Source organism: Agelaius tricolor, unplaced genomic scaffold, assembly GCF_023055355.1.
Source record: "Agelaius tricolor isolate 1412-34295 unplaced genomic scaffold, bAgeTri1.0.p SCAF_3, whole genome shotgun sequence".
Taxonomy (NCBI): domain Eukaryota; kingdom Metazoa; phylum Chordata; class Aves; order Passeriformes; family Icteridae; genus Agelaius; species Agelaius tricolor.
This window is the reverse complement of record NW_027269263.1, coordinates 6739703-6757633: the sequence shown is the minus strand read 5'-3', so window position 1 is coordinate 6757633 and position 17931 is coordinate 6739703. Positions and strand designations below refer to the sequence as shown.

At 40.5% G+C, this 17931-nt stretch overlaps 1 protein-coding gene across 5 annotated transcripts in view; it reads left to right on the top strand.

Annotated features, from left to right (window-relative positions):
* The window catches only part of DUSP16 (dual specificity phosphatase 16), a 60778-nt gene that overhangs the window by 34185 nt on the left and 8662 nt on the right, over positions 1 to 17931 (top strand). For all 5 annotated transcript variants that reach the window (XM_071422321.1, XM_071422323.1, XM_071422320.1 and 2 more), the window contains 4 exons: positions 166 to 760; positions 1899 to 2037; positions 14086 to 14249; positions 17566 to 17725. In XM_071422321.1, coding sequence (XP_071278422.1) covers positions 530 to 760; positions 1899 to 2037; positions 14086 to 14249; positions 17566 to 17725 — 694 coding nt within the window. In that variant the 5' untranslated portion in view covers positions 166 to 529. The remainder of the gene's footprint in view (positions 1 to 165; positions 761 to 1898; positions 2038 to 14085; positions 14250 to 17565; positions 17726 to 17931) is intronic.

Here is a 17931-nt window from a genome sequence, read left to right as displayed (position 1 = left end):
TTTGGCACATCCAGCAGAGAGGAGAACTCCTCAGGAATGTGTTTATTCCATGTATGGCCCACTGTACAGCTAAGCCTCAGAGCTGAATGTTTTGTTCTGCAAAGTTTCATGGCCTCATCTGGTTTGTGTTTTTTGTTTTTTTTTTTCATCTTCCCCTTCTTACAGGCTCTCAATCTGGTGTAAAGCTGATGGGTGGGAGCAAAGGTAAAGAATGATGTAATGCAGCAGCAGCCAGAAAGCATCTTTTGTGTGAATTGTGCAATGGCCACTCCGTAGTCATGTCCCGATGAATCAGACGTGAGGGGCCGCTTTGTGGATCCAACCCTTTGTACATCAGCTGGGAGCAGGAGGAGACGCTCAGTCCAACAGCTCTTTCTGAAAATGGATTTAACTTTTCTTTTGCCAGTCACTACCAGCATGACCTCATACACTTCCAGCACAATGGTGTGGCTAAGCCTTTGAGTACACAGCCATTACATCATCGCAGCAAATTAGAGAGGGTGGTGGGGAAAGAGGCCTCGTTGTTGTCATGGCCCATGAGATGATCAGGACCCAGCTCATTGTCCCTGAGAAGCTGGTGGCTTTGCTGGAGAGTGGGACAGAGAAGCTGCTGCTGATTGACAGCCGCCCCTTTGTGGAGTACAACACCTCCCACATCCTGGATGCCATCAACATCAACTGCTCCAAGCTCATGAAGCGCAGGCTGCAGCAGGACAAAGTTTTGATCACCGAGCTCATTCAGCACTCAGCAAAACACAAGGTAAGGATCATTTTCCTCTTATTCCTTGGATCTCTTTAAAGGCTGGAAAGCAACTTGTAATAATTTTTCCGTAAATATTTAATTAAATAAAAAAAACCAACCAAACCAACAACCAAAACCCAACAAGATTAGAGGGCTGAGTTTAGCTGAGATGTTACCTGATCAAAGAGGGTATTGATTACTACTGATTTTATCATTGGGATTCTTTCTAGAATCAGTGACAAAGGGGAGGGATTTAGAAATTACTCAAAGAATGTTCTCCGGATTCTTGTGTGTCTTGCAAAGCACAGTCTCTCAAATGTATGTAATTAAGGGAGGAAACATTCTCTTTTAAACTTTGAAGGATTCTTGGGGGTCTGTGGTGGTAGGGCTTGCTTAGCAAGTGGTCATTTGGTTTGCAAAGAAACTGCCTCTCTGTCAGTCCTGGCTCCCACTTGCTGTTTAAAGGGCTTTTCATGGGGGTAGTTTGATGAATTTTGGTGTTTGTTTTGTTGTTTGTTTATTTGGGAGAAAGGGTGTGGTTTTTTCCAAATAGTGTTATCAGTGAAAAGAAAATAGCTATGCTGTTTAAAATTAATGTGTGTGTGTATGGAAGGGATATTGGGGGGTTTTATCCATTGATATTTGTTTCACGTGTTTAGGGTACAAAAATAATCTACTATGTTCTTGCTTTGACATGTTAAAAATGAAACTTTATTTTATATATAAGTTGTGCAGGTAACCAAAATGTGTGTGGCTTAGAGGCAGTTTCAGGTCTCTTTACTGTTTATGTACAAAACTCTCAGAAGCAGAAAGTGAGGTCGGGCCACCTTCTCAAAAGCTCAGCTTTTAAACAAATTCACCAGCCTAGCTGAAGGTAGAGCAATTCACAAGTGACATAAAATTACCAAATGATAGAAATTCATGGAGTGGGCTTCAACTTGCAGCAAATAATCAATTTACAAACTCTCCAGGGAATTAAATCTGAAAGGCTTATGAAGTATAAAATAAAAACTCTTTGGTGAAACAAGTACATAAGAAATCTATATATCTGAACTGGTCTTATAGCAAGTATGTGGGAACCCTGATGGAGGTGATAATGTGGGGCTTTTAATCATCTTCCTCCTTCCTGTTTTACTCTGAGTTCCTTGTGTTTCAGATTGAAATTGATTGCAAGCAGGAAGTGGTGGTGTATGACCAAAGTTCTAAAGATGTGACCTCTCTCTCATCTGACTGTTTTCTTACTGTGCTCCTGGGCAAACTGGAGAAGAACTTCAGCTCTGTGTATCTGCTTTCAGGTAAGATGTAACAAAAGAAACCCCTTTCAGGTGACATGTACCAAAAGAAACCTCTGAAACACTTGAATAAAGAGAAGAAATAAAATGCTGTTGGTATAGCAGACCTGTACAGTTTTGCAAGTGCTGGTATAAACTTCAGTTACAGCAGAGCCTCTTCTGTAGTTCTTTTTGCACATAGTGACACTCTGAATACATGCAGTGCTTAGAAATTCCATCTTACAGGGGATATATTACACCATTATTCTGTGTAAATGGAAATGGAGCAATGCAGAGGTTTTTAGACGCAGATGTCATCTACTTTAGGGTCAAAAAATAGTAAAAAAAATGGGCTTCCCTGGTTTTTTAAGTATTGTACATGGTAGGAAGAAAATCTCTTCCTTACTGAATTGGTAATTGCTAAAATAAGAACAAAGGAAATGATCTCCCAGAGTTACAGAGATTAGTTTGTGTGACATTTTAAACTTCAGCTCCCTAAGTGGTAGCACTTTATTTAGGTCTTTTCCTTCACCCTCCTTTTTTTGGTGGTGGTTTTTTTTTGTTGTTGTTTTTTTTTGGTTTTTTTGTTGGTTTTTTTTTTAATTTTAAATCCCAGGTCAAAGCACCTATAGAAATTCAATTCCTTATAACATAGGATTTGCTGCTCTCAGCATGTGCTAGTGCCATTATTTCTGTCATGGAACAGCAGACAGTATTCACAAGAAGGAGCAAGGAGGGGTGTGAAGTAGATTCAAGGCTGAAAGAAGAGGGAATGACAAATTTAAATAGGAAACCCCTTGCAGTGATTGGATCAGTGATCTAATGAAATGTACACCTAGTGTCTGAGAAATGCTGAAACACAGGGACTGCATAATGGTGAGAGAAAGGAAATAACTCCTGAGAGATGTTTCCTCTTAGCAACAGGGTTTCACTACAGTTTGTAGTGACTCCACATGACAGTGAGAGGTTGTGGTACTGAGAGAACTTTTCGCAACTTGTTTTGAAAGTGATTGCAGAGAAAAGCAATAATTTCTGCACTTGGACATGAGGTTGGTGCTCCTGTGAGCTTTACTTACAGTAAGCCAAGTGGGTTTTGCTTTGGCTAGGGTTGGTGATTTTGTTTTCTTTGCTGTCTAGGTAAGAATTACACCTGTGGGTGGTGGATTACAGTATCAGATTAAGTAACTCATCTTACATATGAGCTACCAAGAATTGTGTGGTGTGTAGGCACAGTAAATGCTTAATGCAAAAGTGCTGAAATAAGTGGGTAATACTCCCTTAAAGTGAAAATTGTTATTTGAAAAAGAAGCCAGTCTAGAAACAGTATCTCCTCAGAAATCCTTTTCTTGTTCAAATTCCTAACTTTGCTCAGCTGTCCTGAGGGGTTTTTAAATAACCTGAAGCAGATAACAGCTCCAGGCAGGAATCAGACTATCCTCAACTTAATTTCCATGACAGAAACACCTCTCTCACAACTGAGAATTAGACCTCATGGCAGGGATGTGCTGGGAAGGGGCCAAGCACAGGAAAGTGTCATGAACTTCCCTTCCTCACTCTGTTCCTCACTTGTGTGAGACATGTCTTTCATCTTCTGGCTCATCTGCTGGACCCTGTGAAAGAAGTGCTCAGAGTCTCCACTCCCAGACTTGCCTGTGGCTCTCCTAGGAATGCACAGGACCAGGAAGGGAAGCTATTCCCAGCTGTTCCCAGCTTCCCAGTGCATCATCTGGCCAATCACCAGTTGCATGTATCATGATGATACTGGGAGAAATGGTTTTCTTTTCATTTCCAGCATGTGGTTGTTTTCTAGTCAAGATGAAAATGTTACCTAAGCCACAAGCAGGATGGGAGTGCACATGAGCTGGGGTGAACCTAGCCACACACAGCTGGTAAGGGTTAGTTTGGGAATCTAATGTGTCAAAATCCTCCTTATAAAAAACAGGACTTTTACTTTAGTGTGTCAAATGGCAAACATCAGGTTTGAGAATTTCCTCTTATTTTTGTTTACATAAGAGGAAATTTGTTTATTTTTTGTATATTTGTTTATATATTTGTTACATTTTGTTTAAAAATAGGATGGGGATATTTATGAATGCAGAAACAAGTGATGGCTTTAAAACCAGTGGAAGAGGAGGACAAGAAAAAAGGGAAATATAAGGAAATTATTTACTACTGATCTATTACAGTTAAGTGTTTATTTCATGTACTTTTTTTTTTTACATCTGTTAAAAATCTAGCTACTCAATGCACACTCAAGAAACCTTTTAGGATGTGGGGTGAAGGAGAATTGGAGAGAGAATTCAGTCTTGCAGAAAGCTCCTTGGAGTTTATTGATATGTGGCTATAGGAAACTAGATAAAATATGTTGTCTCAGCAAGCTGATGACGAAATCTAATAAATGTTTATGGGCCATAATGAGGACAGGGGTCAGTGTACTGTGTAAAAAGAAGAACCTTTGGACTTGAGTTTTCCATATACCACTAAATCTGGTTTATTTAAAACAGTGACCTTAAATAAACATTTTGGGGTAGGAAAATATTTTTTGTTGGGATGGAATAAGGAGTGTTTAACAAATATCTGAAATTCCTGCCTCTGTTCTTGTTGAAACCCCCCATTACTGAGCACTCAGTAAGATGGTTTTTTATTTAGGTTGTGCATAAAGGTGTGCTCTGCCCTGGAGGTTGTTTTTGATTGAAGTAACTATTGTAAAGACCTCAAAGGAACCCTTACCAATTAGTTTAAGATCTTACCTCATAAAAATACTTATAATTTGGTGAGGAATGTTTTCAGGAATTAAATATTCCATGTGGTACCTAATTTTTAACAGTGCACAGAATACTGAAATGTGGACACCAAGGGCTTAATGCTTTTCCCATCTTGGCATCTTCTACTCTGACTTAAGTAAGATTTAAACACAGGGATGTCACCTGATTCCTTCTCATATTTTGAGAATTGGATTTACTTGCAATGGAGTCCTTTTCCTAGTTAGTAATGTTATGATTTTCCTGCTTGCTCTGCAGAAACATTTAGGAGAGACTAGTAATTTTTGCTTGAATGATCATTATTAAGGCAGTAAACATCTTGATTAAATTCTATTCCACTTTCTGAATGGAAGCATTCATATTCTGCTTTCCTTACTTGTTCTCCCCTGCTTTTAATGTGGCTTAGTTCTGCTCATTCAAGCACAGATGTCTTCATGACAGTCACCTTTCAAATGTTTCCTATGAAGAAGGTGAAGCCCAGCTTTTCATTTTGCGTTGATTTTTTTAAAACTTTTTTTGATCTGTGTTGAGAACACTTTGTCTAAATGGAAGGTGAAAAAAACTTAAACAAAACCCTTCTATATGTACAAACTGTCATTAAAAACTGTGATAGCCTAACACTGAAACACTGTGTGCCTCTCTCTCAAAACAGTGGTTGGTGGGGACTTGCCTTCTAATCTCTTCTGCCTATGAAAAATATCAGCAGTAATGGGATGTAGTGGATTCTTCCTAGGAGAAGGAGTAATAAGGAGAAATAAATAAGTTATTGGGTTTTTATTCAGTGACAAATGTTGGGGTCATATGCATGGACAGTGAAGGGCATCCTAGGCAGAATGAGTTCAGTGAGATTGGACAAAGGTCTTGGAAACAAAGCCATGAGTGATTACCCAGGGAGTGTGGCAAAAGGTACGTTTTTGCTGAAACTTCCCAACTCCTTGTTTTCCCCTGACCTGTCCCTCACCTGACAAATGGAAGACTTGCATGGAAGATATGAGGAGAAGGAAGCAAGTCAGGAACTCTTCTTCAGTCTTCTTTATCCTGCTATTCGTTTTAGAAATATTTGAAATTGGAAGCCCATTTAAAGAAATCTTTAGTGTAAAAATACTGAAGTATCTCTAGGGTATATTCACATTTAAAGAAATCTTTAGTGTAAAAATATTGAAGTATCTCTAGGGTATATTCACCATTGTGTTGTGTTACTTGCCTGAAGAAAAGCCCAGATGAGAAAAACCCAGTGCTTTCTCCCTGCTTTATCTCCAAGGAAGCATTCCCTGTGGCAGGGGAGCAGGAAATCTGAAGAATATTCTCTTGTAGGTAGAGCTGGTCATTTCCATGTGCTAAAGGGACCAGGGCTGTGACAAAGGGCTTTATTCCAAGTTTCTGCAGTCCCCTATGGCAAGTAAGGGTGGTTCAGCGTGGACTGAAAGAAGGCACAGGGTTTGATAAAGTCCTGGCAAACATCCTGACACCTTTTAAACATTTGGATTTGGAGCTTTAGAGCTTTCAGTTGAGGCTTACTGATGTTCTGAGTGTTTCCTACATATAAGTCTTTGCAGAGTACCCCAGCACACCTTAAAATGGTGGTGTCATCAATTACATTAATCAGGTTATCTGCAAATTGAAATAAGTATAGTGTGAATGAGCTGTTAAATATCCTGCCACCATTTGGAGGAGGAGAGATTGGCACAATGATGCCAGCTTTCCTGATATTCTGACTGGTTGATTCCATCAGAAGGAAACCTCTACTGAGAGAGGTAAAATCTTGCTGAGGGAATGCAATATTCCCAAGTGGTCCCATAACCCATGGAGTACAGCCAGTGTTGGCAGGGAGGAGATGAGAGTGAGAGAGGAGCTTAGCTCTGAATCACCCCCTTGAAAAGTTACCCTCTCCAGCAATTTTTAAGAGAGCCTAGAAAAGCAAGTACCCTTGGCTACAGCCAGGCCTCTGACTATCCTCCCACCCTCTGTACTTAAAATGCAGTTTTCAGTGTTCATTTAGTGCCATAATTGTTTTAAGGACTTGAAGAATGGGAGTAGGGTTTATTACTTTCATATGTGTATCCTGTCTTTTGAGAGAGAGCAAGGTTTGACTAAAATAGAGCTCACGTAACATTTCGCAAACCCAAGAATAACTTGTTAAGTTTGCTTTTGTTTTGGATACCTCTGGATGCCTGTGAAATTTAATTGACTGAAATTATGGTGAAGGTTTTTTTGGGTTTTTTTCCCCCTTAAAGGCAGAAAGGGAGAGTGAGGGTGTCCACTCTGCTCTTTGTACCTGCCATGCCACATGGAATATGGCACTTGGGTGGGATGGGAAGCTTGAGCCCATTCTCACACATCTTCCCTTCCTTGTTTGCTTAACCTGCCTATTAAACTTGTCTTACCAAAGGCAGAAACCCTCCAGGGCAAAGAACTTCCCCGGCTACTGTGCTTGTAAAACACCTGGAATAACGGGGCCGCTTTCTCAACACCACTGGAATAAAAACACCCCTGGCTTCCCCAAACTCTGAAACCCTGGATCCTGTGGAAGGAGGAGGGACAGGAATGGGATGGGAGCCCTCCCAACAGGGCTCTCCAGCCTGAGCTTATGTAATGGAAAATGGCACGGGTCCCTGCGGAGCGGGGCTGGAATGCGGCAATTGTAGTGCCTCGTTTAAACAGAGTGGAAACATTGCAGATTCATAAAACTTGTGAGTCAGAAAGTTTACAGCTTTCCTTCCTTAAGGCAAGGGAAAAAATCTATACTGCAGCTTTTAGATAAACATGTTAATGTTCAACAGGAATGTGACTGGGAAAGAGCACCAAGAGACTCCGAGGCAAAGCAAACTGAAAACTTCAGGGTTTGGATATTTTGTGTTTGCTGTAGTGTTGTTTGATTTATTTTTTTTAGCCTAGTTTTTGGTAATGTTACCTTACTGCCCTGGCACTAATCAGTATTTACAGTAACAAATTCTAATTGCTATTTAGAAGAGGAAAAGAAAGCCCCAAAAGCTAAATATGAGTTACTCCACTACATACCTTTGGTGAATACAGGCGTTTGGTGAGGCTTACTTAGAATCATAGGGGCTAAATATTATGTTTTAGAGGTAGTTGAAAATTTTCCTGCTTTTTTATTCTTTATTTCCTTTAAAAGGTAAAATTAAATGAAAAAGGAAAAAAAAGTATGGCAATATTCCTTTTTAGAAAGGGATAGCAATATAATATTTATTACTGTGTGATTATATAAAATTGTGAATAATTAGTGCCCTTAATGAAGAAGAAAATACTGGATTTAAAAAGGTGAAGTTGTCTGTTAAATCCACAAGCTTCATATTCTCCTTCTTGCAATGCTGTCTGAGTACATGCATGAAGTCTTTGGTTTTCTGACTCATCACTTGGGTCTCAGACCTTTTCCACTCCCTGCTTTAAAATAATGGGTTTTGATGCTGAATTAACACTGATGTACTACTGGCAGACAATTAGGTCTTGTGGGAAAAGGAAGGAAGTAGCTTCTAGTCTGTTTTCAAGAATTCATTGAAGAAAACCAATTTCTCTCTTTGGCTTTTTCAGAACAGTCAGAATCCAAAACGGGGGGAAAGGAGCAGTCTCTGATTTAAATGTCACTTCAGAAAAATGCCAGTTTACTCTGTTAGCAGTGTGCCTTGTCTGTGGTCTTTTCCAGCAGACTCAGTGTGAAAAAAGGACACATCCACTGTCTCTTACATCTCCATCAGGAGCACCAGACAGGATCTTTCTGTGCCTCCTGGGTGAGGCACATGGAGCTGCAGGGATGTTGTATTAAACACTTCTTAGGCTTTTCTTAGCCTGGAGTTTTAGGGAAGCCAAGCTCTTAGGGGTTGCCATGTTGTCTGTGACTCTGCTGTCACCCACAAAAGATGTTTCAAAAGCTTATTCCTCAGCTTCAATAAGGCTTGACAAAAGGAGTCATTAAATGAAAAAAATAATGGAAGTTCTTGTGAGCTGTATGAAATGAGCATTGGTACAGTGCAGAGCCTCAAATTAGTGGCTCTCCCTGAAAAGCTGAGCTGGGAGTGGATTTGCTGGTGTGACCAAGCAGCTCAGGGAGCTCAGGCTGGAAGCATGCAAGGATCTGCTGTGAGATGGGCACTGGTGGCAGGTGGGATTCCTTGGTTCTGCAGCCCCTCAGGTACTTGGATGAAAAACATGTTTATGTAGCCTGAAAGTGGAAATCTGCTCCTCTGGTCTTTGGAGTTAGTCTCCATTAGTTGGAGAAGATGCCAGAGACTTTCACCCTGGTTACCACCTCTTCTCCAGCTACATCTCCTCTCCCCTCTGCCTTCGCCACACTGCCAGGCTCTGGGGCTCAGGAGCAATTGCTGGGGTTCTCCACTGAGCTGTAGCTGGCCAGGCTCACTGCAAACACGTGAAGGGATGTGAACACCTCTTTTCTCACCTTTCTTTCATTCCAAGTTAGGTTTCATGACTGCATTTGCAAAGAAATAGTACAAAATCCTCATGGTACAAATGCACTGTCAGCTTGTTTCTACTTTTTTAACTGTTAGGATTTGTGTATGCATGGAGCTGTCACTTTGTAGGAGTTGTCTCTGTACTTGGATGGAGAGTTAGAAAAAACAAATCACACCTAATGCCGAGGTCCCCTCTTTTCATCTTTTCCTTTCCTTGCAGAGATGTGGAAACTCAGAGTTGCACCTCAGCTGCTGCTCTTCAGTTTCACACACAAACTTAACCCACTTTTCTCTGAAGCGCAGTCAGATCTCTGCTCCTTTGTCTGCTTTGCCAGTATGCACATGCCTGATTAGCAAGAACAGCTCTCTCTAGATGATTAAGATAAAAATTCTGGTGCACATTTCTGCAGACACTTGATGATGAAAAGGAACTTGCCTATTTCAAGAATTGGCTGTTTCAACATTAATGTTATGAGCAACTATAAAGAGATATTAGGATTGCCTCCTGATTATTGGGGTTTTTTTTTCTATATGTTAGAAATACATGTAAGTTGAATGTAAGTTGAGAGATAGGATGGATGTATGAGGGAGCATCTGTGGTTTGTGATGTGAATGAGGAATAATGCTTGCATTTTGAAAACTGATCCTTCTATTTAACCTTTTTGTTCTTCCCTGGGCCAAATCAATACTTAGTATGGTCCCTGTGAATTTGTCTTATCTAATTATGGTCACATCTCTGGTTTGACATCCCATTGAAGGAAATATAAAGACCAGGAGGAAGAAGAGAAAGCAGTGTAACATGGAATGAACCTAAGAACCATCCATCTGTCCTGTTAGGGTGTCATTTAACTGGAAAGTTTTTATTAAATATTGGACAAAACCAATGAAATATGATCTGCACTTCACAACTTTTGATTGAACAACAAAGTGTTCAATCCAGACCATTGAGGCTTAGCTGATCCTTCATTTGCAAAGCTGCAGAGTGGTTTGCAGAGTTCTGTCTGTGATTGCAGCAGAGCAGCTGGCAGCACTGGAATGCTCCTGCTCTGTTTCCACAGAACAGAGAAATGAGCTGCTGTAACTGCTTGTGCTTCCCAGGAGTCATTCCTCTGAATTAATTTGTGATTTGTGTTTAGTTGTAGTTAAACTAATTAATCATAAGGATCTGGATGGATTCCATTCCCTCAGTGAAAGGAAGCTCTTCCCAAATCAACAGTATTTATCATTTGTTGCCTCCTGATCCCATATTCTTTCCCTGCCTCTTCCTGTTTCTAGCAAAGTTAATTGGGAATTCTGTTTATATAAGGACTTAGGCAGTGAATCTATAAGGAGGACTAACTTTTACCACAGAATTTTGCTGAAACTTTTTTCATCCGTTCTGGGTTTGGCCCCGTTTTGTTTCCTGAGCTGGCTGAGAAGGGAGCTGACACTTCTGACACCAAGATTCCCTCAGAGATCATACCTTTATGATCCCAGCTGTAGTTAGGGAAGCCTTGATCAAAGGGAAGTCTGTAGTCACCACTTTGCAGAACCATAGCAACAGGGCAATCAAGTGGTTTACTGGCTCTTGCCAGATTTCTGCTAATGGATGTGGAGGCTTGTAAGCAAGAAACACTTTGCTGTAAGGACTGGGAGGTGTTGGGTTGTCTGCCACACACAAGGGCTGCAAAAGCAGAGAGCTTTTGGCACCTTGACATGCTTTTGTAGAGACATCCTGTTGAATGTCAAGAGAGCTGTTTCAGCTCAGCTTACCACTAAGAATACAGAAAACCTGTGTGGTTCAGAGCTATTGAGGAGAGAATATTTTGGAGTTATTTGTCAGTCATGTATTTCCAAGGCCCAGTGACATTTATCAAAGAATTCAGTGAAACTCTATTAACCCAGCAGCTCTGTTAATGATGTGTGGATTTTTTGCTTTCCTCCCCCCCATAGTTTCAACATGCTCTTGCAATTGATTTATTATTCACATGAGGCTGGAGCAGTGGTGGGAGAAAGGGTGTTATTAAAAACTAGCTCCAGAAGAAAAGTGTATTTTCTCTAATTAAAACAAACTGCACAGTGCTGCCAATGTCCCTGTTCCAACTGAGGTAGGTAACGAGATTTAAAGGAAAAAAATTGCCTTCTTGCAAAGGTCATCCCCAAATTATGGAATATGAAACAAAACCTGGCCCATTTTTCTTTCAAGGCTCAATTTTCTGTTCTGCATTCCTACCTGTAGACTAAATTAATTTTCCAAGTGTTTAAGGTTTATTTTTTGAAAAGTGCTTCATTTACAGCAGAAGTGTACAGGTGGTCTGAGTGCTTAAAACACTTTCCTCATAAGAGGCTCCTCATGTAGACTGGTCATAGAGTTCATCTGGGGAGCCACCATCTGTGTTAGAAAACAGAGACATTTGAAATAAATCTCTTTACTCTGTACATTTTTAGATGCTGAGGAGTTTTTTAATACATTTCCCGTGTATTTTAAAAATATGTATATTTTGTAAGTTAGTGCAAGCAAAGAGTGATGAGTACAGTTCTTTTGAACAGAAATGAGTCTCATAATGCCATGACAGCTCAGAGATTGTACATGTAGATGCTGTTGTTCCAGACCCCTGATAGTTTGTGGCACTTAAAGAAATTGGTACTTAAACAGGATGCATATGTGAGTGTGTTTTCTTGGTTTGGGATTTGCTTGCTTGTGGGCTTTTAAAGCAATTTTTCCATACACATTAACCTAGAATGGATTTTTCATATTGGGAAGTGCCAAAAATCAAAGGCAGATTCCTTCAAAAGCTGCTAACCTTTTGGGAACTTGGTCCTAGAGGATGGCAGGGAAGACAGCTTAATATTTGAAACAAAAAAAAATCACAGGGCTTGTGCTTTCTCAAATCAATTCAGTACAGATACTAAAACCAGATTAAAATATGCTCAGAGGAAAGGAGGGTTCACTTGGTGCACATGTAAAGGCAGGCAGTATAATGTCAGACTTTGAAGATTTGAGTTTTGTGAGTGTAATTCATGTTGTAAAGATCCTGAAGCAACATGTTACTAGGAAAGCATGAGTAGAAAAGACAAAACATGACTTTGAAAGGATGAATGCCATAGAGGAAGTATTGAAGCATCTAATCTTGAATCATTTCAATTGGCCTTGAAAGAGTTCTGGAATAAAAAAAAAATAAAATAAAAGAGTGCTACTTATCTTAGGGTGACAGAGCATGAGTTCATCTCCCCAGAATCTCAGGTGTTTTGCACATTAGCTTCCTGCTTAATTTCTTGCCACAGGTTTCACACAGAAATGAGACCAATCCCTAGGTAGCTGGGAAGGCCTTTTTTGCTGAACTTTTCCCATACAGTGTTTTGCAAAGACAGCACAGATGTAAAATCCTTGCTTTTGCAGCTTCTTTGTAAGGAGTTTGCTATTTCCAGCCATGTCAGTGAGAGGATCCACAAAGCAGCCAACAATGCTCCCAGAAAATAAAGGATAAGCAAATGAAAGCAAGGAAAATACTTGATTTCCTCTTCTTCACTATCCTCTCAAATAACTGCATACATTCAATCTCAGAGGTATATACTGCCTATAAATTCAAGGAATGCTTCCTGTAACAGAAAGGAAAACATTGGGCCATACAGAAGACAATTTAGCAAGTATGTGAGAGAATTGTTTTGCAAACTCTTCCTCTCATTTGATGGAACTAGCAGGATCTGTGCTTCTGATGGGCAGTGCCTTAGCTTGTCTCACAAAATAGTCAAGTTATTTATTTTGTTTGTTCATTCATTTATTTATTTATTCAGGAGACTGAGCAGGAATTAATTCATAAAATGCTTGCTCTAGAATCTGCTTGCTGGCTTTTTTATTAGATAAAATGGGTTGTTACACACTATTGCCTTGGTATTTCAACATTTACTAATGATACAGGCTTTAAAAGCTAAAGAATAGGCATAATTCAGGCAATGGTAATGCAAGCCCTGGCAAAACAGTACATTAGCTTATTCCTGAGTAATTTTAATTCACATCTTCAAACTGTAATCATAGTGAACATAGCATTTGGCAGATTGAGCATGTCAGTGCTTCAATTCCTTGATGATAAAAAGGTGCTCCATTCTGAATAGGCTATAATTACTCTTCCTTCAGTTAAAACTCTGCTCATCTGGGAGGAAAGAGCTGGGGATTTTCACTGTGCTTTGTGAGTCTTCCCTCTGCTTCACCTCCCCCACTCGAGATTGAGAAGCCTTGGCTTGCTGTGGTTTTGAAAGATGAAATTTCTTCCAGTGTCCTGGATGAAATACATTAATTGTGGAGCAGCACACAAAATAGTTGCAGGATTTTAATTAGTACTGTAGGATTTTAAAAGTAAGCATTACCAAATGCATATTAATGCTTTTACCAAATGGAGTAAACATGACTTTTTTCTTAATGAGCTCTCAGTATAAAGCTAATATGGGAGAAGGAACTGTCTAGAAAGCACCTTGGTAGGGTGGAGACTAAAAGGTGTGCCAGCTTATGGTGTGGTGGGTGCTGTACCTGTTTTTCTGAAGAATCATTTCCACATATTAAGAATGTGAAGGAGGATCAAAAACTTCTGAGAAGTGGAGGGAGAGAAATAAATATTCCAGGCAGAGTGGGAATATGTAGCCAGCCTTGGCTGCTGATGTATGGTTCCACAGAAAGAAGTGTATTTCTTCTCATATTCTAGGGAGTGAAAAACCAAGGATTATTGTTTCCCTTTTTGTCTGGAGAACCACAAAGCTGACCTAAGGAAAGGCACATGCACAGCTTCTCTGCCAAGGCTTTCCTGCTGCCCCTCAGTGCCTCCCCATCTCCCATGCTAAATGCTGCTCTCTTAGAACTGGCATGGGCACCACCACATTTGTAGATTAAATACCTGCTCTTCCTCTCACAGGTGGATTTGCTGAGTTCTCCAGCTCTTTCCCTGGTCTTTGTGAAGGAAAATCCACACTCATCCCTACTTGCATTTCTCAACCCTGCCTACCTGTTTCCAACACTGGCCCAACTAGAATCCTGCCTCATCTCTACCTTGGGTGTCAGCGAGATGTCCTCAACAAGGTGAGCATTCTGGGTGCCATGGGGTCACTGGATGTTGTCAGTGAGATGTCTCAACAAGGTGAGCATTCTGGGTGCCATGGGGTCACTGGATGTTGTCAGTGAGATGTCTCAACAAGGTGAGCATTCTGGGTGCCATGGGGTCACTGGGTGCTCTCAGTGAGATGTCTCAACAAGGTGAGCATTCTGGGTGCCATGGGGTCACTGGATGTTGTCAGTGAGATGTCTCAACAAGGTGAGCATTCTGGGTGCCATGTTGTCGCTATAGGACACGAAATAACACGACGTGGGCAAGCAGCTCTCCCAAGGTGAAAAAAGCACTTTTAATTTCTGACTCCAACATTTATAGATTTCCAAAAGTGACAGTGGATTGGAGGGTGGAAGTGCCACCTCTCCAATGACACTGGACAAACCAACAGTCCATCAAATTTCTCCTCCTCCATAAAAGAATGAAAAACAATAAGTTATTTACAGAAAGTGTGTGAGAAAGTTCGTTACAAGAATGTAAACATCAGAAGGTTTAGAAGAACTTAAAAAATCAGGGTGACACCATGTGGGTCACTGGATGTCCTCAGGGCGATGTCCTCAACAAGGTGAGCATTCTGGGTGCCATGTGGGTCACTGGAAGGAGGATCTGATCTCCAGGGATCTCCCATCATGGGGTTTCGTTACAGCTGTGAAACAGCAGCAGCGGAGGCAAGTAATGCACAAGCCATGGAAAGCTGTGGGAGAAACAGTGATCCCCACACCATGTAATTAATCTTTGGGTCATGCAATATGAAACTTGGGTGTCTTTCTCCTTCATGCTGGGGCAGATGGAATGGTACATTCCTCAGGAACCTATCAACCCAACTGTCACATCTGCCATGACCGCGGTCAAGTGCATTCCTGTCACAGCTCTGACCCGCTTGTTTTGGCAGGTCTTGGAGGTTGACACAATTATATTCATGGTTACAGCAGGACAAAGGAAGATTGTCTGGTTTTAGTATTTCCTTCAAGTGCTAGGAAAAAACAGCATTTAAACTCCCTAAGAGTTCTAAGAAAAGTTTGCTCATTTTGGCTCTCAGTGTGCTACATTGTGGTTATTTTCCTGTGATAGACTGGTGGCATTGCAAGACAGTATTTACTTTTACAGAAGATCTTCCTTGCTCTTTGTGAAAGAGAGGAAAATTGCATTCTAACCTACATAGGAGTGGCAGTGTCTTTTCTGAAAGTTAGTGTGACAGAAAGCAATCTGTAGTGTGGTTATGGCCCTGAAGGAGCTTCCTACTTATACCTCATGGCTTGTGCCAGCATTTAAAATGTGTAATTTTCTGCCTTCCCACTTGCATAACTATTCTTTTCTTCCAGACCTGGATTTGATTTCCTGGAACAAAATAGCATTTTAAGGTGCTATTAATTTTCAGATTAAACAAGTCATAAAATGTAAATAAGCTTACAAAAGAGCATTTACCTTCTTGTCACAGAGTTGTTAGTATTAGGATTTCTGGATCTTCCTCCCATCGTAATTCACTTTTTCCTCTTGGGTGCCTTACAATGAAGGCACTGTTATGGTTATTGCACTGGAGCATGTCACAGTGGGAATGATTGATTCTTCAGAACAGAAGGAAGCATAACTTCTTTCTTTAGCTTCAGTCTGAAAGACAAGCACTAATATTTTGGGGTGGTTTTCTTGGCTTGCAGATTTTGGACTTTGGCATCTGCAGCCTCTTGTTCCATACGAATAATCAATCCTACATCAAAAACCTGGCATAACTGTGATGGCTGGACTGTGCAGCTCATCAATGATCATGTTTTAAAAGAAATAATAAGGTTTTCTATTCTTCCCAATTCATCACCCCCCCTTTAGCTATGTTCTTAACAAACCTGACCATGGCAGTCCATTTGTCCATACTGTGCGATGAGTGTGGGGTACCAGAGCTCAACATCACAGGTTAGACTGCTCTGACAGAACAGGACAGAGTTCTGGCTCTTCTGCTCAATAAGAATCTCCCTGTTTCTCCTCACTAAAAGATGTCTATGCTTGTAGAAAGAATCTGGGGAAGAATCAACCATTTGGCTTTTTGACTTTGTATTTTTCTGCTGGTAGGTCTCGAGTTGAAATCAGCATTGTAAGAATTCGTTCATGCTGCTGCTCCTATAGATTGGCAAACTTTATTATATATCTGCTATGAAAGAAAAAGGATTAAAAACAGATTTTTCATTGTTTCCTTTTTCTTAATGTTTATTTTGAGATAAGAGTTTCCATAAAAATCTGGCCAAAAGCTCCCCAGTATTTATGTTCAGTGTAAGTAGTGTCCAAGCCGTGTTGCATGTCACTTACTGCCAGATCCTCTCTGAACCATGGCAGTTTGATAAGCATTACTCTAACATGCTAAATTGCTTTTCTGTGTCAAGATGCTTCCTTGGAGGAGACTGGATGGCTTGTGGTGGAGCCATCTCTTACTTTTCCAGTACTTCTTCCATATTTTCTTCCAGTACTTCTTCTTTTTGTTCTTAGGTGCCCACTGCATCACAAACTACTTTGCACAACTCTGAATACCATGCATATGGAGAGATGCAGAAAAGAGGTGCCTCTCTTTTATTTCAGTCATGGAAACTGACTTACTTAAAAGGCCAGTTGACTCTTAAATGTACACTGAGTGTCTTTGCTTGTTCCTGTGACATTTCTGTGAGAGGCAAGAGGCCTAGAGACTGAAAACTGAAATTGTACATCACAGAACAGGACTCCTATAAAATGCCACTCAGTGCCGTGTGGAAATGGTTTAATTCAGGATCTTAACCTCTTTCCTTGAGGTTTTGAGAGAGTTTTGCACATTCACTTAGAAACAAGAAACTCCTGGACTTGAGAGGTGACTGCAGGAAGCATCCATTTCATTTCCTATTTCCCACCAATATCTGTGATGGGGCAATTTCAGTCCCAGATATGTGATCTGGAAAACACATATTCAGGTCAGCAAACTGCATGTGGGAAGTGCTTGTTGTCAGCTTGCATGCTGAGAATTTAAACTAAAGTAGTAAAAAGTTCATTCTCTTGGAAGTGATGTTTCAGAGTAGCAGAAGGTATTCTACCATTACTTCTGTTCTTTGTTAACTTTATTTTTATGGGATTTGCAGGCCATATGTTATTTGGACACACTGGATGTCTCATTAGAAGTTGTTAAAAGAATTCAAAGCTGAGGAGTTCTCTTTTTCCTAGAAGAATGTCCCTTACACAGCTAGAGCAATTCCAACACAAATTTCAGTTTGGTCTTTAGCTTTGTAATGTGCCAAAGGTACCATTTGACTTTCCTAGGCTCAATCTTCCTCTCTTTCCTAGGAGCTGATGCAGCAGAATGACATTGGCTACGTCCTGAATGCCAGCAATACTTGTCCAAAGCCTGATTTTATTCCAGAATCCCATTTCCTCAGAGTGCCTGTGAATGACAGTTTTTGTGAGAAAATTCTGCCTTGGTTGGATAAATCAGTCGATTTTATAGGTGAGTGGAAAATTTTAATTCTCTCTCTCAAACAGTCTTTGGGTTTCTCTGTGTGTCTGCTGTGCTGTTTTGGGCTGGAGAAGCCCAGAGCTCTTTCTGGGTAGTGTGAAAATATCCTCAGGATCTATGGACATGATCAGCATCACTCCATAAGCACAGGAGCAAAAAGTGGGGAGATTGTGCCACTGCATGTTGCTGCATTCCAG